Below are 26,218 nucleotides of genomic sequence, written 5' to 3'. Positions count from 1 at the left end.
GCAATTCTACCTTATGGACAAATAGCCTGTAGCATCAGATCCAGTCGTGGAGAACTGTGGGAAGGTGAGTTATATAACATTGTTCCATTGAAACAATGTGATTTGTCAGAATTTGACCACTTTTATCAGGTATTGTTTCTTAGCAATTGTATAAGCTTTCAACATCTTGGAGACAAGACGAGCGAAGCCTCAGATGTTGTTTCTTAGCAACTGTATACGCTTTCAACATCGTGGACACAAGATGACCAAAGTCTGGGATATCCCTTCTGTAATCTTCCTGCATTTCCGTGGCAATGGGAATACATGGTGCAGTCACTTTTCTGACAATCTGAAAAAATTATTAGTATGAATATGAAAACAAATGTGAATTAACTTATATACTGTCTGCGTCATAAAGGAGCACTTGTTACCCAACAGCTCCGTAATATACATGGGGACATGAAACAAAATAGTAACATGGTTTAGTCAACACGCAAATGAATCATGCGGCAGCCACATTTATGGATAAAATAGCAGTATTGACAAACATACCCCTTCATCAAAGACAATGCATACATTGTCCGTCTCTACCAAACCATTGACTAGTCCATTGGAGTGAAGGAGGTCCACAGATCTGGCTAGCTGCTGAGCAATGATTAGCATATTTCTGGCTGACGTCAGTGAACCAATGTAAGAGGACAGACAGACCGAATTTGGGGGCTGGCTCTGCAATAGGAGTTCTTTCTTCAGGAGATGAGGGACAGAAGACTTAGTCGTGACTGTAAAAGCACACACATATAAAGAAGTTATTGTACCGTGTAAAAGTTGCAAGGTACATATGAAAGAAAGAACTCAAAATAGCAAAAGTAAAATCTCCTCGTTTACACATTATAATTTTGATCATTAGTTTACTTCATGGCTACGATAAAATATGAAAACACCTTGGCATTGGAGCTCACTGATCACAACCTGTAACACATACCTGTTGATCTGGTAGTAATCAAAGTTGTGTTTGCTTTGTTTAGCTGAAAAGACATGGACGTAAATATTCTAACATAACAGATATGTTCTTTTGGTATAGTGTTTTACCACTGCGAACCAATAAATAATTAAACTATAAAATAACCACACTCAAATTATTCAAGCAGCAGGAGTAAAAGGGTGAACGAACTCAGTAAGAGTTTGACGGCCCACACTTTACCTACATCCTAATGGAATTGAAGGTGCACTCGTGTACACTCGTACATCAAGAAGTGTTGATCTCAAAACTGTCAGACTTTTATAATACGTCATTCATGATTTCTTTAACGTAAATCGAAAATATATGAAAGCAGTGTGTTCATAATACATACGATTGACATTTTTCAATTCTCATAATATTCCGTATATACCAAGGAATTAAACTCACATTACATGAAGCAGTTAAATAATGGATTCTTGGACACAACAAGAGAAAGTAGGATTATTGCAAAAGGACAACGGGCACTTAAGACACAAAAAGGATATCATGGGTGTTTAAGGTAGGGTTGCATACTGAGATCGTACAACTGTATTATTCACAATTGCACTTATTTGTTCAGGGAAAAAGAACATGATAGAAGGCAACGGGGTACATGGGAATCCATTGTATTTTTAAGGACGGTTGTAAAAAGGCATGTAATATTATGATCATAATTTTGGATTCATGTGGGATTATATAGTATTTTGGTACAGAAATGTTTGGCATACACGCAATAGACATTATTGCTACCTTCCGTTTTCTCATTGTGTCAACTGCTGAAAGGGTGTAGATGATAGGGTTGAGGGCGGAGTTGATCGGTAGAACAAACACTGCAACCCAAGCGTACACTTCAGAGTTGATCACGTAACCCTGTAGAGCAATCAGACCTGTTGCAAGAATAATTTGATTTTATAAACCCGTCTTATCGTCCTTGAAGTACATGTTTAGTCGAGATGGCAATTCTCCTGTCATGTGCGACAGCAACAATGATGGAATTTTTAGGGAATATTATATTATTTTTAGGGAAGTGTTATAACTTACCCATGACACAGATGGGGAACCAGCACACAAAGTCTGTCAGAACTATGAAGGAGAGCTTCCTAGCAATGGTCATGTCGTTGGTTGTCTGCCTCTTCCTTAGCTTCTGACTGGCCCTCACTGCCTGGTAGATGATAGCCTGACCCATAGCGATGAAGACAAAACAGATGAAGTTCCAAATGACAAAGATGGCGGTGGAATACTCCCATCCCGGAGGCCTGTTCCCGGTGAGTGGTAGAGCGAGACAGACTCCTGATCGAGAATAGAAAGATTTGGAAAAGTAACTGATGGGCAAAAGGGGAACCCCTGCCATCAGGAAACTCACAATCCAGACTAAAATGCTGATGAACTTCGAACGTTTCTTAAAGACGTCATGGTCTCTCAATGGAAATTTGACAACAAGGACTCTCTCCAAGGTGATTATGCAGAGGAACATAACTGATGTCTCACTTGACAGGGATGCTAGGAGACCTGCCAGCTGACAAACCCAGCTGTTTCTCCACGCCTCATCATTCCAGCTGTACACTCCTCTGTAGATGACGTCAGCACTTGCTATGATGATCATATATATACCCATTACTAAGTCAGAGATGGCGAGGTTGGCAACAAAAAAATCATTGCTGCGTTTAAAACTCTGCCTATCGTAAATGCATCGACAAATAAGTGACAGGAAGTTGCCAAGTAGAGCTGAAAAGCCCAGAACCCACATGCAAATTCTAAGAACTCCATTCCTCATTAGGTCTGAGCAAGAAGAAAACTCGTCAGCCGCAGGTAGACATTGTTCATTTGGGACACTCGGTGGTTTGAAGCAACAGAAGACATACTTATCACTGTACAGGTAGCTGAGCTTTTCTAAGCCGTAGAATAGATCTCCGGTGAAATCTGTGATAAAATTGTGTGTCAGATCAAGTGTGTGCAGTTTACTGACTCCATTGAAACTCTTATCTTCTATTGTTGTGATCTTACTGTCAGAAAGGTTCAAATTCAGAAGACTGGATAACCCCTGAAACATGTCCCTCTTCAATGTCCTAAGAGCAATACCAGAAAGGTCGAGTGAAGGGAGGCTTGTTAGTCCATCAAATGATGCCACAGTCAGTTTGAGCGTTCCATTTCCATTGAGTAATAATGACATAAGATTTCCCATACTCTGAAATAACCCTTCAGGTAACATGCTGATGGAGTTCATACTGAGGTCCAAATGCAACAAGTTTTTCAGTCCACTTAGAGAGTTTTCTTCAATCACATGGACTCCAAGGTTGGAAAGGTCCAGGAGTGCTAAGTTTTCCATATGGCGGAAAGTATCATTCTTCAATGTTTTATTAAAACTTCCCCTTAACTTGAGAACTCTTGTATATTTGGGTAGATGTCGAATCATGTCGAGGTAGAACCCAGCACAAGTGATATATGCACCCTCACACAGACACTCATCTGGGCAGCTGGTGTCACAGAAATATTCATCATCTCCTTCAGGACAATGTCGGATTGTATCACACATCTGCTGCCATGGAATACACACCATGTTACCATGACAACGGAATCTACCAGGACAGGTGATATTAGCTGGAAAATAATACAAGAGGCATGACGCTCCGCGTTAAAGTGTAAACAAGAAGTGAAGATTCTATTTTATACGATAATTTAAGGTTCTGGATGTTTACAAAAAATACTATTACAATTTGTAAAATAATATGCACTGTTCCTTCGTATTCACCAATTACCCACCATCTTTAGATTGTTCCTTATATATTATGCACGGATCACAAATTGTGGGGATCATCACAGCAAGGCACTAAGCTCTATGAGCCTTTATATGGAGAATTAGCGAATGAATCCAACTATGATTATATAGTGATTCTTTCAAAGAGAAATTGAACTGAAAATGTCTATTATTATTTGAAAATGTACCACATTTGATAACTCTATCCATCATAGGAAACAAGGAAAAAATTCTCAAAATCGTGTTACTTAAACCTACTACATCCTCTTTCGTCCATGCCGTCAGCACAGTCTGGGTGTCCATCACAGGCCAACCTGATGGGGATGCAATAGCTGGACGGACACTTGATGTGATCTACTGGGCACTCGTGCGTCTCTGGTGCAATGGGAATATACATTTACAAACAAACATTTAATAAATCTGTTAAATACTGAAGTAAATGTACTGTATTTACTGGTATGTGATTAGAATTCGTTAATTTGACAGGAGTCTTTCTGAAGAGGAGTGCAAACCGGCGATGAATAACGAAACGTATAACCTAGGGAAATTAATTCCACACGTCAGCTGGGGAAAAGAAGAAAAAATAGGATATATACTACGAGCACTGAAAAATATCCTGATGTGGAAAAACATGTTATCATTGTCACACAGTTGTTATCTTCTCACTGTGTATTATAAGTATGTATACCACATCAATGATGCAGAACGGATATCTAACTTGAAGGATAGGTCATGTATATTTGACATCTCATTACAGTTTAGCATAATAATGATCTTACTTGTCTTCTAGGCATTACATGGTGTAATATGTATTGATAAATTCTTAAAATGTCCAAAATAAAATGTTTATCGACTACGCATGCCAACCACAATCCTGTATATGTGTGAGGTCACGACATCCTGTGTATTGCTGATAGATGTCGTAATCCAAGATGCATCTGTGAGAAACGTCAACGACCACGCCGCTCTTACACATGAGGGAACTTGTGTGAGTTCGTGATGCTGCAATACAAAACATGTATTCGAAACTTCTGTAAAACAGGGGAATTTTCAAATACATTATCAAAGAAATCGCTTTTGGATTTACACGTATTCATGCTTTGTCGACTTTGCTTGTTATGTTTATGGCGTAATCAGTGACCAGAATAATTCTCTATTAAATCTTTATGGACCCCCATGGGATTTCCGGGCAAGAATTGGTCCCACGCAATTTGGATGTTATTCTGTTGCTGTGCTGCAGATCGAATCTCTTATGCCACAACAGACCGTATCACAATCTTAACATTTTGGTCACTTACGCTCTTCGCAAATGAGAGGCCCAACATGGTGTCTAACTCGGCTTAATCTTAGCTGCGCTCTCATCCATAGCTGTGTTATGGGCAAGCTATCCATGTCGTCAATGTATCCACTGTCAGACCCCCATGTGTTGTCATCTGCTCTGGTTAAATCGTCTCTCGTATTGTCACATGCGCATCTGTTAAACATGTAATTTGTAGGGTAATATATAAGTCTATGTCTTGCATAATTTTATGAGTGAGTGAGTGAGTTAAAATTTAACGTCACATCGGCAATATTTCAGCCATATAGTGACGAGTATAATTTTATGAATCATAACTAGTATTTTAACTTAACTAGCAATATGTGTTATGAACACATGATGTCAGAATCCCCTGGAGACAAATTCAATGTGGTCCACACCCATCAATGTTTCCCCCAGTTATAACAAGGAAGGTTATCTAATATAAGACTCAAATTAATGTGTTTGACAATTTAACCCCACTTGCCGTTTAACCGGACTGGTAGATGAAACAAAGTGGCCAAATTGATCAAATATTTATGCCATTGTCCCAAAACCAGTCTCAGACCAATTCTAGACTGTTCATGCGACAATCAAAACGTGACTTGTGCATACTGATGGGTATGCAGTCAATCGATGTCAACGATTACATTGACATTAATGCCATCTGTGAAGATTTTTTTATTTAGTTAATTTCCAAATTTTTCATATTATTCCACTTGAAAAAAATAACTGTGAAGCCCATCAAAGAACTAAACTCCAAAAAAGTAGCTTCACATAGAATAAATATCAGAAAAATGCTTTTCAGTGAAAATGACACACAAACTTTACTTGAATGACTTTCTCTGTGCCAGTCAACTTATAATCACTCAATACCTGTTTAGATGGCAGCGGGACCGGTGTCCATGCAAAGGTTGATTGACATACAATAAATGCTTCTTAAATACTCTCCTGGCTATCTATCACCTTGATCCTTGACCTGACTGGTCAAAAAGTTAGAACAAAAGGGGAAAACTTACTTCACTAACATATTCTAGGGTAGGCAAAGTTGAGATAAGGCTTTGAAAAAATGTTTGAATTGTTGACGGAACAGATTGTTCGAATTTTAAACTAAACTACATGTTCGAACACTGGATAGCACTGCATATAAGAAAGACTGGAAGAAAAGTTGTCTCATCATTTTTCAGCAGTTCTTCCAGAAAACAGTCTCATTTTGGCCTTGTAATGAGATTTTGGGACGGTTTTTACAGATATTGTCAGTCATAATCCATACGCAAAATGTGGAACATTCAATAAAGACGTGACGAACGACGGGTTCTATGGCACTGAAGAGCCCAAAGAAAGTAGAACATGTAGACGTACATAATATATCAGGTTCTTGGTATAAATTATACCAGTTTGAGGTGATAAAAAATGAATAGGGCTGTTGTGAACCAATGTCACCCATTTACTGTCGATATTGGAAAAGAAGAAACATTATGCAAACAAAGTTCATTCTTGTTTATAGGTCATCACTATTACAAAGATAACCTACTTTGTATTGTTGACATTGCAGGCGTCCCTCAAAATGCAGCTACAGTTACTGTTTGGGTCATCGTAAAAGTAGTTTCGTCTTCCACTTATGTCCTTCCAGTTTGAGCGGCCCCTATAGAAGTAATACGCCTGTAGACAGTCAAAGTGAACGCGTTGCCGACATGCGAGGGACGCCGACTTGATGTATTTGATGACATTATTCGGGACATCATAATAAAAGTCCTTAAGATACCCTGGTTCCTTTGTCACTGTCCAGTCCTCCAAGTCATGATGGATGAGTGTTGTTATCATTCCTTCGCTCATGTCGAATTTACACTCCACCGAGTACGTCTCTGGAAGAATGTTGTTTAACATAAATCTTAAAGTCAATTGATAGTATTAAACACATCTAGATGGTTATAATCAACAGCAAGTAAACATTGTCTTGGTATTTTAATCATTTATGAAGTAACTCATTTAATAAATTGATAATGCTACTTAATAAAATTCCATAAGAACACATGCAAATGACCCATACTGTCCTCAATCGCAATACTATATTCGCCATTCTCCCTGGACCCAAGGGCATACCACGCCCTACAAGACGGCTGACTGTTTGTGGTACACTGAGTATCCTCGTCTTCCCTGTACTGTCCCACACAGTCCACAAACCCGTCACACACCCTGGCTGGGGGCAAGCACCGTCCGTCATAGCACTGGAAGAAAGGCTCCCGACATGCTGCCTCTGTGACAGCAAATATAAATCTTCATATATTTGCAGGTCAAATTTGTCCTAATTCAAGAGCATTATACCTGCATTACATGCATGATTTGCATCTACACTCATTGAAATGTAGCTCTGACCTGATATTTGTAAACGATACTGAGCCAAAGGAATATAAGCAAATGCACACATAAAAAACAGATGTCAATTTGTGACAATTTGAAATTGATAAATGTTTTTATACCTGACATTTGGAGCAATTGTCTAAAGTTTGATAGTGGCGTCGATGTCAGTAATGTATCATAATTACATGTTTGGCTAATCAATGTAAACCATTTGCGATGAAATTTTAGCATCTATTATTCCTAGAAACACACATACCCAAAATGAATGTTCAGATACTACTGTTATTTCAATGGAACAAAAGACAAAATGTCTACATCCTATGGCCATATTTGAATTCAGAAATGTGATTTTCTTACTACAATGCGCTTCATCTGATCCGTCAACACAGTCCTGCAGGAGGTCACACCTCTGGTCAGCTGACACACACTGTCCACTGCTGCAGCGCCACTGGTCAGAGGAACATTCACGGGACACTAATAACAGATAACATTTGTACACATGTAATTCATACATTTATGAGTCCAAGCTGCATGCATTAACGTATACACACAAAAGCATGGCCTGTTTTATCAAGAAGTGGTAAGAATAGTGCCTTGTCACTGTAGTTATCCTCGATATGCAGTCAATGGTTTAAAGGTAAACAAAAACTTATATATATAGTTTCTACAGAAGTCCTGAGGAGAATATGTTTACAGAGACAAAACTGCTTTTTCGGATGATTTATAACATGCTATATAATGTATTGTGAAAAACGGAACATGTGTTGAGTCCACTACATACTAAATATACGCTAAATGTATTACATTTGTTAGCATAAATGGCTGAGTAATTTTATAATGACCATAGACAGGTTTTACAAAGTAGCTTCTGCCATAATGAAACTCTTAATGAAGTTTCATCTTCAGTTCAGTGGTTTCTGAGGACGAGAAGTTAAAAACTGCCAACATGTGCAGTTTGAAAGAATTTGAAACCATGGTACAAATGCAAAAGTCGACGTCAAATATAGGTCACAATTTAAAAGGTTGTAAAAATTATGTTGAGTCCGGACATATAACAAAGTCATTACATTTTGATCAACACTCAATAATTGAATTTCATTGTAATTACTGCATTCTGATTAGCTGAATTGGTCACGTGTCATTGCATTAATTTTCCAATGAATGTAAAAAAGTATGCCACGCCCGCCGATGCGGACTACTCTTAATACTGCGGAATGTCGGAGAATCCCAATATTACGTCTACCGTCAAGGGAATTATCCAAACCATCCTTTGACACAGAAAGGCCGAAAAGGAATGAAACAGCAAACGTATAGGCTCGCTTGCCCGTGTTCCACATATTTCTTTGGTTTTCATTTCTAATCCGCATTTTTTCCAACTGTCTTCCTGCTCTCATGGAACTAATGTTTGAATCTGGCGGTAACTGACCATGTCATTTGAAACAGGCGCCTTCTCAAGGATATATTTGTTCCCGTTCGTTACGGCCTGACTGTTGCAGTTCGTCTCGCCTCTTGCCTTGATTGACAGGTCCTTGAACTCAGTTTTGATCCTACTCTCCGTTGATTGGCTACTGACTTTGTGGGCGTTATGTGCATAAAATAAACAATCACCTGAATCATGCCACGTCACATTATATATTCCTACACCTGGAATGTTTATCAATCGCGTAATATTCTGTTTGGTTAAACTATTGTACATGTTTTCGTTGTCCAATTTAATTATAAGGTTTGACTGTAGATTGTTTTCGGTTCAATGAGGTATGAATCGAAAACCCGATGTGCAAACGCAGAGTCTTACAGTTTGCACATCGGTTTTTCCATTCATACCTCAAAGAACTGAAAACAATCAAAAGTCAATCGCTAAATGAAGAATGAGCATGCATTTTGTTTTCAATAAGGCTGTCCTGGCGTAATTATATGCCATCTTCGCTTTTTTTACCACAATTTGTTTCATCTGATCCGTCCTTGCAATGTTCCTTGTAGTCACAGTAGAAGGCGAAGTCAACACATCCCCCATCAGTGCAGGTGAACATGCCACGTGGACAGGGGTCAGAAACACAAATGCAATCAAAGCATTATTGTTCCCCTTCAAGTCTAATATGTAAATGAACACTATCAACATCAGCCTACCTGTAGAACAGTCATCTTCATCGCTCCCGTCAGTGCAATCCATACTTCCGTCACACGTGTACAGTCTCGATATGTACTCGCCGTTGGCACATGGAAAATAATAGCCGGTCTTTGCATCACTATCACTGCCGACAGGAATGTTGTTCTCTGCAAATATTAATATGCGTGAAACATGATCAAAGAAAGTGAATTGTTTTATATTTGCAACATACTAGATACATTTTTGAATTATCATAAATAAACAGCGTTCATGTACATGCAAAAAATTGTCGGCATATTCACATACTTCCACGCTATCAAATTTCACAAAGAAAAGTATCATCATGGACAAAATAACAATTCATATTGTTATTAGAACAAACGTAAAGATACAAAATGCATACATACTGAACAAAAGAATTAGGGATTGTTATTTAAAAAATCATGATCCCTGACTTTTTGGGTCAGTGTACATCGCATGTTAGTTTATTGTGAGTACACGATATTTACACTATATCAAATTTAACTTAATAAAAGTAGCGTTGAAGTATTAGTTGAAAACGACATTTTGAAAATATTATTTGAATTATATAAGAATTCCATGGAGACACCGATACTGGGATCATCAATCGAATGTTTCTGCACCAAAGACATTGTACTGTAAGATTATATCAAACTGTCTAAATGTTTCTTGCACATAAAAAATCCATCTAAATCGAGTGACTAATACACATATGTATCTAGGCGAGGTGTCGCATATCAAAGAAATAAAATCATTACCTTACACATATATTATACTTCGATAACATGTATTATATACTGAGACAAAAAATAGAACCTGGAGCAACCAATATTCTGTTTGACGTCTCACAGATGAACTGTGAGATTTTGTCAAAAGCACAGGCAACATCGTGCCAGTTAGTGGTGGATCTGATGCTTGAGATGACCATCATTGTGCATGCCTCTCTCTCAAACCCGTCGGGTTGGGATGCTCCATCAGAATCCCCAGCATACCTGCAAATGTATAGTTTAATATCAACATTTGTTTATCAGATGGTTCGTAAGGGGGACAAAAAATCTATGGAAATGTCCTTTGTGAATGCAATACAGTTCATGAAATTGATAAGTTGAGACTAGTTGTCTAGTTGCTAGGTTTAACGATGTTTTGAAATTGATTTTGTACTTTTTTTTATTTCGTTATTACACTGTTTTACAGAGGTGCATTACCATTCAATCCGCGACAATGGTTTTCCATCCGTCCACATGTAAGGACCCTGACTCTTTTTTTGTAGCCCTGGACAAAATAAAGCGAAATACTTACAGATATATAACAGATAATATGCTTGTATCACTTTCCCCCAAAGGGCATCACTATTTCAAATTTCAGGAACCCCGAACATTTTGACACCATTTCATCCAGGTTCTTCAATTTTAGGAAAGTGTTGCGCAGTGTGGACTACCTGTGGCTGCCAAAACCTTCGTCAGTCATTCAAATATGGACTAAAATATCGTAAACAGCCTCCTACCAATTGAGATCACAACTTTAAAATTATTAGGATGCTGTCGAAGCATATGCCAATCCATGGACCAAAAGAGAAGAGGAAACTATTGAAAGTCTTTCAGAGTGGGTTAAGTCATTGTTTGATATTGTCATTCGTAGAATGCAAAAACTTAGAAAGAGGAAACAGAATTGGAATAAACCAATTCTGTCCCAGCCAGTTATCCAAAGTCTGGCTGCCCAACATGTTAAGTTTGTAGTTGTTCCCATTTACAAGGCATCAAATAACATAACCATTATATGTAAGTATCACTGCATTAAATATTTGATCAAAGAACTTTAGTGTAAGTTACATCTCATATCATGTCGCATATAAGGCCAATATTTTAAATGAGAAAGAAATATGCCAAAAGTATGCATCAGTACTGTCAACTTATGGTTTGAATCCACAACCTGAAGGCATGTCCATTCCTCATTTGTACTGGATTGCAAAGCTCCATACAGATCCGTACAAAGATGAAATAGCGCTGGGTCGAACAAATGGACCACCAAATCCCCGTCTCAACGACTAACCACAATGCTTAATACAGTCAAGAACATTCTTTATATTCACAGAAAATATTTGCGACAAGTGGAATAAATACCATGTAGATTCTCAAAAACTCAAGGGCGTTATCGAGCAATATTCCTGTAGCTCCAGCTCTTGGTGTCTACATTTCAGTACTTTTTAGGTACACTAGAGCATGCTCTTTCTATCAAGATTTCAATGACTCTTGCTCGGAAGATGTTTGATCATTGCTATAACATTCAATGATCAGTAAAGTTTTGAAAATGTGGAGGACATTTCAATACTTGACGCATCAGTGACAAGAACGATGTCCGATAAACCTCCCATATACGACTTGTACCATATGTTCCCGCGTTTCTTCAGGTGAACAATTGACTTTCCTTTGCATGTGTTTGTGACTGTGCCATCGATGGGGCAGGATACGCTCACCTTTTCACGAACCCCAGGTATCATCGCTATTTGATTGTGATTCAGAAACACATATTCATGATATAGTTGAAATCATCTATACTTTTGGTTGGGATTTTTGATGATTATGGAAAGGGTTTTGTCACTTTAGTTTTTAGAATCAAAGGAGGAATGGACATGTCTTCCAGTTTTAGAATCAAATCAAAAGTTGATAGCACTGGTCCGTGGTTTTGGCAGAGATTTCTTACGAATATGGAAAGGGTTTTGTTGTTTTTATTTACTATCATACCCTCCTCATATTGGCATGGCAGTACTTGTATAGAACAGTTGTGACTGACTGCATATTACTTGATGATATTAGCATATCATGCCATTGCGACCAACCTGAAACTACCAGGAGTTACCCAATAATAAACATATACTGTATACCATGGTTGTGATGGTCGTGATACGAAAACATATTTTATAGGGCCTGGTCCCAATCTTGCAACGTATAGACAATACCATACCATTGATCTTAAGCGATCATTGACATTGTGTCATTGGTACCACGGTTACAAATATTCAAAAGAAAAAGCTGATTTTATTTAAAAACATGACAGAAACCAGATTGTGAGCTACTATTCTTTTACTAATGATTTATTATACATACGGCCACACTGTAAATCTTCAAGAACCCATCTTTGCTCCTAAATCGATGTGTAAGTAATGCTTGCTATATCAATAAATTATTTTACCTATGTATGTTTCTTGCTCAGCGAAAAGGTTGTTATTAAGAATTGTGGAATGGAGAAACTTCGTCTCATCATGGTCGCTTATGCTGACAAGATGTCCCCCAGCGTAAATGCAGCGTTTCTCAGCATCTATCCAGGTGAGTCCTTCATCACTTGTGATAAAGCTGTAGCAGCTGTGCCTGTGCTCATACCAATTCTCGTTACAATGACCTATAAATACATAACTCGATCTAAATAGGCATACAAAACAAGCAACTTTACTGACAAACATGTTGTCAGGCTGCACGTTATTCTAAACAACGATGCCCACATTATTTTATATATTGGTTTAAAAAAATGAAGACCAAATATTATTTAGTGAGTTTGGCAAATAGAGACAGTGCTCCAGTTCTCGTGACATACACCTGTAAAATACATGCTTGGATCTAAATAGGCACATGAAACAAGCAACTTTTAAAAAAAGAGTGTTATTAGTCAGCACCGTATGTGCATCAATGGTGACAACATTGTATAATGGTTTCACAAATGATGCTTATATTGTCTGCCGGAGACAGTGAGAAATAGAGAGACATTTGGAAAACATATTTTTGATAACGTGTATATGTACCTGACACATTCAGGAAACTAGCACTGAGTTCAATCGTTTGCAGTGTATACTTCAGTAAGAACCCTGTTCCAGCAGTGTCAAAGTCAGAATAAAACTCCACATCCATCATCTCCCAACTACTCTGTATTTCTCCAATCGGTCTTCTATGTTTACAAAACTTCCCCATCAATGTTTTCTTTCTTGCAAGGTCAAGGTCATAGAGGCTGACATGGTCTCCCTCACATTCTCCATCAGCTATGACATCAATCATATTAAATTTCACAGTGACATACTGCCCAATCTGACCCTGTATTCTCCAATGGCAACTGGCCGAGACCGGGTAAAAATTGGGGAAGGCAGCACTGGAGATGTAGCCACACTGGTGAGAACACACGGCCTGTCTGGAGCAGCTGGACTCACCCTGGCCACAACCACCGCAGTCTAAAATTTCAAGAAGACGTAAAAAGTCAATGGCATTGCAGACCTACTCTAGAAATGAACTTCACGAACTGTTGAATCCAATTTTAAAACATGAAAATAGTGTTACGGAACTGTAGCTCACCTTGATATGAAGTCAACAATGAGAACAACAGACACAGACCCGAACGCATGTTACACATAGTTTCTGCCGACTGACGAATACAAATATGAAGTCATCAAATAAAAAATCTAGCAAACTCACACGGTCTAAAATATGGTTTGTATAACAGACACATTTGTGTTTGTTAATATGGCTGCAGAACCAAATGGCCGAGTAATGGCCATATGTACCTTTTGCAATATTTCTTCTTAAGGAGTCATATTGAAAATCGGATTCGAAGCTCTTGAGCATATTGTTAAGACAACCATGTAAAGATTCAACTTCATTTGTGCAATGTTATCTGTGGATATGACCTTGGAGAAAATCAATGGTCTTGACTTTCAATAAGGTGAGTTAACCTCCCACATTTAGCATAAAAATCATTAAAGCCTACTGTTCACCACTTGTGTGTTGGAGGAATATTAAAATTTTATGTATTCTGCATTTCAAGCTCTTTCATTTCCTTTTATATCTGGTTTCTGAGAAGATATTTAACATCATTTGTATCCCAAGCTCTCAAGAATACCGACATGTATCAAATGTTCATCCCAAATGTAGGTGGTTCTATAAAAGATGTTTAACAGGCACCAATCATGACAATACTGGGTGATTTGTGTCTAACGCTGCTTTGAGCAGTATTCCAGGTATATCATGACGTTTCAGCTTGTTGTGGCAGGTCACGGACGCTTACTACTTTGGTAAAACCCACGAGCACGTTTTCGGTGCAACAAAAACTAAACATATACATACATATTATGTGACGGGTTAACAGCTTCTCTACATAGACATCTGGGTTGGCCTCTCTCAACATTTAGAAAACTTTACCTGTTGCATCCACTTTGATGGTAAAACCTCGAGCATGTGTTTCTTTTATTCGGGGACAAGCTATCAAGTTGATCTCGACCTCGTTCGAAGAGGACAGATAGCGTGGTTCCTCAAGGGTTTCAAATAAATGACCTTTCATTAAAGCAATGATATGGTTGCCACTTCTGTGCCGATCGTAAATTGTCAGCGTGTCCTCGCAGTCAAAATATGCGGATGTTTCCTGTATAAGTAGACACAATTAATCATTACAATGATGCGACAAATTCGGATATTTATTGAAGCAATACATATGTGAGATATTTGAAGATGCTATTGATTTTAAAGTACAATAAACAATAAACTCAGATGCTGAAAGATTAATTACCAGTTGCATAGCTATTATTTCTTTAAAGGATGACACACATCCTGGACTTTCCCTTCATGTATACTTAAAAACAGATTATCACAGTCTCACATAGTGTTCTTCCTTTGAAGCCAGATCTACATCTACAAGGTCAAGTCTGACAAAGGTTCCTTCCTCAAGTCTCACAATCCATGTACAGTTAATGTTCTCTCCATAGTAGAATGGGTACGAACGGGAAGTAATCTCGCCAGTGTGCTTGATGATGCCACCACATGTATATACATCTATAGAGGTATCTGAAGTAAGAAAGGGCATGTCATACGTCATTAGCTTATAACGTTTGCCTTGTTCCTAAATTTAACAAAAGTATTATACAAGATTCAGACTTCAGGGTATATCATATAAGTAAACCAATGCAAACACGCTGTCTTGGCGAACAGCAAAAGCGTCATTTTAAACATTTATCATTCAACATAGCACCATGAAAATAGTTTTTTGCATTCAAATAAGATTTGAAAACCTCGACAAAGATTCAAGTGATTATTGGTCATGTTTTCGGAGATGTTTTCGGAGTTTAATTCAGTAGGATGAATAATTCATTGCTCAATGTGTTTATTGAATTTGCATCTAGACCCTTCACTTCCACAATGAATAAATCATATACCATTTAAATGTAAATGATGATTGAATATTATGTATAATACAATCTCAGAAAAATACGGCTTTATGTTGCTAAACATCTGTTTGCACTGGTGATGTTGAACACAAATAGTATCAACTAAGATGTTGCTCTATTTCTGTAGTTGATATATACTACTCAAAAAGAAGTTAAGGATCACCCGAATCTTTCATAATGGTAAAGTTAATCTGAGAGACATGAGAGATTGACTATAGTAATATGAAAGAATCAGGTGATCCTTAACTTCTTTTGAGTAGTATATATCAACTCTTCATAGTGAACAGAAACATATCTTGAATAGACACCTAGTTTATTCCCCTTGAATCACACTCAAACTGCACTCAAAATGGCACTCAAACACCATACCTGTATATTCAAGTGAGAGTGAGAGAGTTTAACGCTACTTTGAACAGTCTTTCAGTTGTATCTTGTGTCAGTTTAATGAGGGAGAGCCCGAAGTGATGCAGGTCTTTTACCTCAACGATACTCGACAGGTCGACGTTTACCACGACCATGGTACTGTTACACCGAGGAAGATAAACAGCCGAGTTGTGGATTCGAACCAATTATGACAGGTTTATGGCACGTTTAAGGGACGTGCATCTGCCCACCGAATTAACGCGACAAAGCCAGTCATCACACGACACATTTTCATGCGTAAGTTTTCTGAACGTTTGTTAACCAAAAGTAAAAGGGAAGCCATTCCACCGAAATTGTGAAGTATCACCTTTGACCCAACTGTGAAGTCGATTATTCTGGTGGGATAGCAGCAATTTTTGGTTTCAACAATATCAGTAAATAGTCTATCATGTCTCGACCACTTGATTGTCTGGTTTATTTGCTGGATGCCGTCGCATATCAGGAGTGCTGCTGTGCGGCGTCAGGTAACATACACTTACTTTTTTATGCAAATTGTGTGAGTTGCGGATGCTACCGCCAGGGTTGGACATGTTTTCCCTTTCGCGAACACCTGGTGTCATCACTGATTTTTAGTGCTCCATTCATATAATTTCCCCCACTATTTTGCCTGATGGAGTTCGTTTCGGTCGATGATCGAGAAGTTTTATATTCTTAAAGGGCTATTGTAGTGTACTTCACTGAATAGACAATACCTACACTATTTAAGTTATAAAAAACAAATGTGTTGTATTCACGTAATGATGTACCTCTCATGCACACATCTTGTCCATATTCAGTTTCTTGTCCATATCCTATTTCCCAACGGTTTCGATAATGACGGCTGTACCTGGTTCCAATCAACATGATGCACTGCGCTTCGTGAAACTGGTAAGCCACATAATAATTTCTGTTTGATGAGTAATAACGGCGACACGTCTCCATTGTCCTGTTCTTTATGATATACGGGTTGATATTTTCAACCGACGGATAAATTCTGTGCGTGGGCATCCTTTGTAGGCCAAGCTTGATATTCTGCTCCCGGCATTTCAGATCCAAGTTCACTGTGTACAAATACATGTTGTAACTAATGCCATCAATACCGTATACTGGTTTTAGTAACACTGATAACTGTTGGAAATAATATGAAGGGAAACCTCGTTAATCCATAATTTCCACTGACATCCAACGTGTTAACATCTTTAGTGGATAAACGAGTCATGACCGTTCCAGGGAGTAACTGCTCGGAAGATGTTATTTCCCGACTAACATGATCTTGGTATCTGCTGTTGGAACTTCATTCGTCATCTTGAGATTAAGAAACAGACTTAATGTCAATATACTATACCGTTTTACTGACATTTGGCATGAAGTGGTTACCAAGGATTTATTGATTTAACAATTTATGTAATAAACACAATATACAACTTTTTTTCCGGAGAAGATCTAGGCTTACCTCTTTTTGGACAGCCAATTAGGTCAAACTTAACACAAGCAGGTGGCTTGTCCCGAAACAGATGGAGTCGAACAATCTTTGTGAGTTGTTTGGAAAGTTGGAACTTCTGAGATACGTATGACGGATAAGTCGGGTTAAGATGAAAAACCTTAAATGCAACATTTTATTATATACTTCATTGAAAAGTTGAGAAAAGTGATATTTTCATTGCAGTGAACATCACACTTGATATTTCATTGCAGTAAACACAACGCTTTGACGGAACTCTTGTCATACAAGAGTGACGTCCCCTCAAATTGTCTCCCTTTATCGTAACTGTCCGGCCCGCACACAAAGTGTTGACTTCAAGTACATTTATGGAGCGAATATCGCGTCATGCCGTTTGTTATAAACTGTTAACATCTCAGTTAACTCGTTTTGCAGAGAGCCATTTTTGTTACTTGACCAGCGTGTATTCTTTCGTCGTATTGCGCATAAATAAATTTGGGTAAAGTTGATTTTGGATATAAACATATCTAAATATATATCACATAATGTTTGTGACCCTAAATATTGTTTTATTACTTTTGTTTATATTATTAAGATTTTGCAAAGACGAAACCGCATTTTTTGTCAGTCGCAAATACAAGGGGAAAATGGAGATGTTATCACTCTTGATTACTACGCCCTGTATATATATACATATATATATATATATATATATATATATATATATATATATATATGTATGTATGTATGTATATATATATATATATATATATATATATATATATATATATATATATATATATATATATATATATATGTGTGTGTGTATATATATATATATATATATATATATATATATATATATACAAGAATTACACATACAATTCACGTAGGACAACATGTCATTTACTTTTTCGCATATGTACCCAGGGACGTAGGATTTAAAACTTAAAGTGGCATTTCTTCAGTAGTGTTATTAAGAAAGATATCCGTCTTCCGATCTAATAATGTGACTCTTGATAAAGGAGACGACACGCATACTTCAGTAATATTCATCCAATCTGAAGTGCAATGTCGCTATCTAAGTGATACTTAAACATAAGCTATAAGCACGCTTTTGCATCCCATTGGATTTCAATGGATAACGTAATGTTGGCCATAACAGTTGTCATTGACAATCTTGTGTATTTATTTGTTTTCTTTAGTCACTGCAGATGAGCTTACAGTCTCAAAATTGATTGGCTCTGATGCCTACATCAAATCACACAGTATAGTTAATATTTCGATATGTACTACCTTGATGTCGCCAATACTATTTAAATGGGCTTTGAGGTTGTGATCTTTCATTCCAGTCCACAGCGTAAAAGCATTTATGAGAAACTCATTTCTCCCATCAGACCATCCTTGTATGACAACTTGTTCCAGAATCATCGGTGTCAGGAGATCCACCTAAAACCAATTGTTTGAAATGTCATGAACCTTTACAATCCAATGTCAATTCTAATATACAATTACAATAAGGTCGTTCTTTTCTGTTCGCTTAAAACCTCTTTCGAACACGAGATACCTTATGGACAATTTCCCTGAATATATATATTGGCGAGCTAAATACATAGTGTTTATTCCTAATACAGGATATTACCGTCCCCAAACACACAAGCGTGATAACCTCTTTATCATATAATGTCATTCTTTAATTCTGTGCTTTAAAATCGCTTTCCCTCTCTCACAAACATTACCGAAACATTGCGAGTTTTCCTGGAATGCGCGCATTCATATTTATTACGTCACTGGGTAAGTGATGTGTCAGTCGGACAGTGACAGTAGCCAATATAGTTCCAACTAAAATCTGTTTCTTATACAGTGGCGAAGCAACATATACGCAAAACAACAGTTGTTTTTAATTGCCTTTCGCGGCAATTCATCGGTCTGTCTGCTAGAGTAACTGCCCTTTGTCAAAGGGAGGCTACTCTAACCCTAGTCTATGAGACGTCACGGCCACGGTCAGACGATGTTGACAGTCGGTCTGTCCTGTCATAACGTTTAGAAATGTAGTCAGTTGTACACACAGCGACAAAACGAAACAAGGTAACAATTCAAACATATTTCGGCCAAATCCAACTATTTTAATTTGTGGAAAAGGTTTCAAGCCGCAGAGGTCTACAAGCACAGATATGGCTACTGATCCCGCTTGGCTAGGCCTCGGGTCGTGCCCTCGCAAAATTGTTTCGAAATCTCCAAAGTTGCCAAAACTTATAAAATGCCTTAGCTACGTCACAGTTATAGACACTGAATTTCAGTATATTAGACTGGTTTTTTTTATAATGATAGCAATTATACCTGTAGTTTATTCAGATTCCCGATGGTTAATTCTGACTCGATCGCCGAATGACGAGGGCGACGCCATGTTTGTTTATAAACAGCGAAAGTAGTCCTACTTGACCTTTGATATTTGCATCTCTATCCGCATATGACCCCAACGGATATCGTTTTTATCCGTTGGCTTTATCCTGCCGAGAAACCTACCCATTATATGATAATTCAAACTACATTTACCAACCTTGTTTCCGTGTAACGCTCTCGCTCATTTTGAATAAGGGCGGTGGAGCAGCCTAGCGGGTAAGGCATTCGTTTGTCACGCCGAAGACCCCGATTGGATTCCCGACATGGGTACAATGTGTTAAGCCATTTTCTGGTGATATTGATTGAATATTGCTTAAAGCGGCGTAAAACAAAACTCACTCACTCATTTCGAAGAGGCCTTGTGTTTGATCCAGGTCAGTTTTCCTTTTCTTAAATAACTATGTGTTTGATAACTATGCTATTAATATCCTTGTATGATTAGACAATTGTTACAGCAAAAGTCAAATGACTTATATTCAGTCATATTTACATCAATTGCATTACGGTTGGCTTGATAGGTCCTATCGCTTTTAAAGAAGTTGTCATTAAGTTAGTTGGATCGTGCAGTTGTATCATTGAAGCGTAGTTGCGATGTGATTTCTAGGATGTACCTGTATGTAAGGATCTGTATCTCCCGACTGAGCACACCATCCTGTGGCTCTGTTTAGTCTTGCATGATATCCATAGTAGCCGTTAGCATCAGTGGAAGAACTGAACTGGAAATCTTTAACATCACCAGTCCTCACACCAAGGGATTTTCCACAGCCGGTTGCTTTGAACAATGATTTCGTGAACAATGATTATCTTTATCATAGTTGAAATTATTCTTGGGAGACATTTGCGGGACAAAACGAATAAAAAATTTTTTTACGAACACTAAACCCAAAGGAAATCAATATAGATGCAGAAACAGTAGAACCTCCATTCCAAGCTTTTCCTGAATGTCCCCAAATAATACAACCATGTATCGTGACCACGTTTGACGTAACCTAAACCAGTCACAGCTGACATGGCCAATATCTCTCTATATTCACCTGATCCATAACTTAGCAATATGCCTTTAGCCACCCTGGCTATAAACATTTCTTGGTCTGCTGAAAATCACACGTGTATATAATCTGAATTGTTCTCTTTCTACGTCTTTCAACTTGAAAATGACCTTGACGTGTGACTTGACCTTGCCAAATGGCAATTGAGAAACAGTGTAAAATCTTTTGTAGCATCGTGAATAAAACAAACTGTCCATATTTTGACAAAGATAGACTCGTCAAATTCCCATGACAAATACCAAAATTATCGTGTACACAATCTGCCTTGTTCATATTGAGTGACCTTGACCTTCAATGACACGATCATACCGCCTGTATTTTGTTAGTTTTAGTCTTATAACTGTCATAAGCCTGGGGCTGAGTAAACTAAAATGCAGCAACGGCTGTGGTAGAGCTCATATTTACGCAAATACAGTTGGCAGCTTCATAACTGGACAGAAACCACAATGATCACTGACAGATAAACGTACCTTTGCCTCTGATAACAATTTCTGAGGTTTCAAACTGTAAGAACATATTCTGGATGTAGTCAGGATTATAGCGCACGTAGTTTTGCACTGTGACAAAGGAACCAATCAATGGCCGGCGACACTGAAAGCGGAATACAGAATGCCTTCCGAGGTCAACTGGTCCCTCACAATTGTAGGCTCCAAAGGTGAGAAAGTCCCACTGATGTCTGCTGACATAAGTTACGAGCCGAGGGGCGAGATATGGTTCCCAGGCTGAAGGTAGAAGGAACATATCAAAGTGGCATTTGATTGTCAGTTATTTTCACACATTGATCACACTGGATGGTATAGAAAACTATGACATAATGATCTGGCCTTTTTATGTCCCGTTTGAAAGGATAGAAATATACTCAGTAGTACATATGGATCGGCTTAAAATGTAAAAACATAAAATTGTCATATTTCTCAACATCCCTGTGTAATCAGTAGTTCCTAAACTGTTATGTACGAGTAATTCGGGTATATAAAATATTTACCTGTGTATTAGTTGGACATAAGGGTTATATGAAAAAAAATGACAAACAACAAATAACATAGACAAGATTGATATATCATCGATGTATTCATACTCAGGTAAGGATAATGTTGATGATAAAGAGGATGACGATGATGTTAATGTTGATGATAATGATGTTTCGGGTTACTGGTTGTATTCAGGTACTTTTCCATGTGAGTACAACAACTTCTTACCGCGACTCCTTGTGACCGTGATCGAGTTTATCTCGTAATCTTCATTTAAGTCAACTTGTACCCAGGGTTCTACAGAAGGTCGTGCAACAACAAAGGATCCTATAAAAAATATTATTACATATGTATACAGAAAGCTGTCAAGGAATGCACTAGCCAGTCGAAATTCTACTAACCTTACATTTGATATACGCACAAATTAGAGAACGTAAGAAGAACATATTCGACGAGAAGTTTTCTTTTACCTGTCCAACGATGAACTATGTTTGCAACTGGATTTTGTGGAAGGGTCGGAGGAGAACGATAAATCTTCTTGTCAATGACGTTTGCTAGGTCGTCAGAGGAATCTGTAAATTGCAAAATTCGTTTGATTCAATTTACATGTAACATGTCAAACACAGGTGAGACACACCCATTTTCTTATCATTAAGTTCACAATCACAAACTACAAAAGTAAACAGAACAGATGACCGCGACAATCCACTTACAAAATGTGTCGAAATATCGAACAGGATTGATTTTTTTCTCTCTGTATATTAATAGGTCAGGAATTTGAAGAACAAGGAACGGATAAAAATAGTTACATCTTACCACAAACTGGAATGTCACAATGATCCAGACTGCCACTGATAATACAGTATGGCCTGGACTCCACATCAGATGCTTGCCGACAGAAATTATTTGCTTCTTTCCTTCCTTCCATTGGGTAAGAACTTTTGTCCCATGTCTGACAAGGTCGACCTGCGGCGGTTATGTTGACCCGACCGTTGTAGGACACGCCATTGTCCTCTTTGTACATACACTCACGGCGTTCTGAAAATATCACAACATAATACATCAAGTGTGAATGATCGCATCATTGGCTTATTATATTGATAGGTTAACCTTCCCTTCCCTTTTCGTTAACGCCTGGTATCATCACTTATTTTCAATGATCCATTCATATAATTAGCTTTTACGCTTGAATCTGTTACGTCGGATACTCGAGAGTGGTTATTCTCTGGCGTTGACTTCTTGCATTTTCTAGAAGTTCATTGGTCATGATATTATACATAATAGTAATATCAACATCAATAATAATGATAACCAATTATAATGAGAGGACGTGGTTTGATTAACATGAAGTCTCTTCGAGATAGAATTGTATTGTGCACTTTTGCGCACATTTATTTGTCTGATGATCCTCTGTCTGAAGCATGTCGAGACTCAAGACATTCCAGTCTTGAAAACAAGACATTCCACAGTTTTCTTAAACGAGCCAATGATGTGGGACATAATCTTAATGTCAATGTTGATTTTGTTGATGGTTCTGTACTGCTAGACGGTACCGAAATGTGTGTCAATCAAGCGAGGTGTCATATCAAACCGGCTAAGACTCAGGTTTTCAAGGAGAGGCCATCTGAACGACGACTGCATAGAGTATATGTGCAGTCTGTTGAGAAGATCAGCAACCATGCAGAGTCCTTCACTTGGATGAAGTCGGCTGGCATGAAAAATGAAACAGAAGGCTTTCTGTTTGCTGCTCAGGACCAGTCACTTTCCACTCGAAAGTCACTGTGTGATTTTGCACAGCCATTTTACGACCCAGAATATGTAGAGGGCGTCATGGAAAGTGATAAATACAAAGTTCTTTGGAATAGGCCCGTACACAGCCTCAGATATATTCAGGCCAACAAATCTGATCTTGTCCTTTTTGATAAATCAAAAGAAATAATTTATATCATTGAATTTTCTCTCCCTTTTGACACTAATGTGATTGACAAGATTCAAGAAAAATGGCAACATGGCAAATATGTAGGCACTTAAGTACCAAGTTGCCCGACTCCCTATTGTTCTCGACGCCTTGGGTTTGGTATCTCCCAATCTGTTGACTGACACTGGGAGAGTACCCGGGTTTGCTACCAGGAATACAGCCCTTCTGACAATCTGAGCAATGCAGAGCCTGCAGTGTTGGGGAGTCATACAACTCCGAAAAGTTCTTGTGGGTTTGACTAGGCAGCATTTTCCTGGGAGAAGTTCCATTCGCTGTCTGGGCTACGTGTAGAGTGGGCAAGGGCTCTGAGCTGATCATGAGCCTGTACCAGGATCACCCAAACCCTCTTTGCTGCATTTTATATTTTAATCTGATGTTAATAATATGTGCAGGTTCTTTATTTAGCTCCAAATAGATTATAGGTCAATGACATCAAATTCATATACACTATGTTACAGCTGAATGAATTATATTCATGTTTGGCACTAATAGTCCATGTGCCGTCATGCACCCCACTATATATGGTGAAGAAATCATAGACTAGACCAAATCATACAGTTCACTGGGCTGTGTGTCTGCCTATAGCGTCTATAAATGCTTGTCAACGTTGCCACAACAATCTTGTTCCAATTCTACCAGTGCATCCTTTCTGTTTCGGTTGAGTATAGTTGGTAAAAGGTAATCTTGATTTCAACCTTCCGTACCCAATTTGAAATAAAAGCAAGAAAACCCTTTCCATATTCATAAGAAGCCTGTGTTTATGAATCACTATAAAATAGTGGCGATACCAAGCGCTCGCATAAAGGGGGGCGTATTCTGCCCCACCGGTGGCACCGGTCACGAGCACATGCAAAGGCACGTCAAGTCTTCACCTGTAAATACACGGGTACAAGTAAAAATAGGGAATGTTATCGGACATAATTCTTGTCACTGATGTGACAATGTTACTTATCCAACATATCAAGGTAAATAATATTGTAAAGATACATGCAAGGGTCACCTTCTGAATAGAAGATTGACACCCTCATAATGATATTCAATGACTTAAGTTAATTCATCACAACTAAATTCCCATTGCCGCGTCATTACAAAAGACGTTAAAAGATGGCACATTGTTCTTACCCTGCCTGACGCTCGGCAATAAGGGGATACAACAAAGGATGGTCGGATCAGTGTCAGAATGTGTCTGAGTGAGGTATCCGTGTTAAAATGTGGCATGATATCTCAAAGTGGCACACGGAGATGCGTGCATGCAAGTCTATGTATGAATGTATTAACGTGATGTTAAACCCCATTTGATTTTATCTCACCTCTAAATATATGTACTCCAGTTACAGTGTACACAACATTTTTTAAGTCTGGTATTGTATCGTATCGATATCAGAAAGAACACACGCAAGTCCATTTAAGAAACACACCAACGGTAACAGTGTTAGAACCTACACCGAAACGTCGCTCCTAATTGTAATAAAGAAGTCGTTCATCCATATATCTTATCCTTACGTAGTACTCCAACTTCTAAATGCCTCTCAAAGAAGGTAAATTAGTATATTCAAAGTAATGACATGTACCTCTTTTTTCTTCGTATGCAAGTAGATCCTAAACGTATTCACGTAGATAAAATTAACAAAACCTTTCTTCACTTATGAGTAAAACACAATAGTATAACTGCTTCGGAGATCAACGTATCTAGCAAATGTTTAATACCGAAACATTTCGCTACCTTTTTCTGCTTGCTTATTGATTTGATTTTCAGTATGTACTCATTCGGTGATGTGTTATATGATTGGGCGAATCGTGACTGTATGTCTGTATGTGAAGCAGCCAACCTCTTATGGAACATCGTCGGAAACTTACTATATGGTTCATAGTAGCAGAAAGTGACCTTAAAGTAGTTTCCCGACTCCTCTGCCACGAAGCTTCCCTCCCCGCTCATCCAGCTGCTGTTGGAGGTCTGCACGAAGGAGAACACTTCCTCTGTCACAACCATGTCGGCAACAGCCTGGCACGCAACCTTTGGAGATGGCTGTTCATGTAGAAGATACAAGTGCAAATCAGTGATGATTTCTTGAACAAGGGGTGAGGAGTGGACACCTATATATCTCCGACCTAGATGTAAATATAAAGGAAGTCATCTTCTTCATGTTTTATGTCAGTTAATCTCCTGAAGGAGTTTTACCAACAGGCATTACACCCTGAAGTAACATGCGACATTAATAACTCAAAATGGGTGTACTGGTTGATTAGAAAAAACACCT

At 38.2% G+C, this 26,218-nt stretch overlaps 1 protein-coding gene across 1 annotated transcript; it reads right to left on the bottom strand.

The window, feature by feature from the left end:
* Nucleotides 1–139: 139 nt before the first annotated feature.
* LOC139443713 (G-protein coupled receptor GRL101-like) lies at nt 140–25,950 on the bottom strand. The gene is made up of 23 exons (XM_071224647.1): nt 25,818–25,950; nt 22,799–23,020; nt 22,453–22,554; nt 21,482–21,733; nt 15,152–15,336; nt 14,698–14,917; nt 13,314–13,733; nt 10,726–10,792; nt 10,319–10,512; nt 10,229–10,238; nt 9,525–9,644; nt 9,329–9,444; nt 7,750–7,866; nt 7,076–7,288; nt 6,566–6,896; nt 5,033–5,208; nt 4,602–4,736; nt 3,993–4,109; nt 2,021–3,577; nt 1,730–1,866; nt 962–1,004; nt 532–758; nt 140–328 (listed from the first exon to the last, which is right to left on the bottom strand). The coding sequence occupies exons 1-23, from the start codon at nt 25,948–25,950 to the stop codon at nt 140–142; spliced, it is 5,283 nt and encodes a 1,760-aa protein (XP_071080748.1).
* Between the last annotated feature and the right edge of the window lie 268 nt (nt 25,951–26,218).

Source organism: Haliotis cracherodii, unplaced genomic scaffold (assembly GCF_022045235.1).
Source record: "Haliotis cracherodii isolate W230 unplaced genomic scaffold, xgHalCrac1.p SCAF_5, whole genome shotgun sequence".
NCBI lineage: Eukaryota > Metazoa > Mollusca > Gastropoda > Lepetellida > Haliotidae > Haliotis > Haliotis cracherodii.
This window is presented reverse-complemented; position numbering and strand designations above follow the sequence as displayed.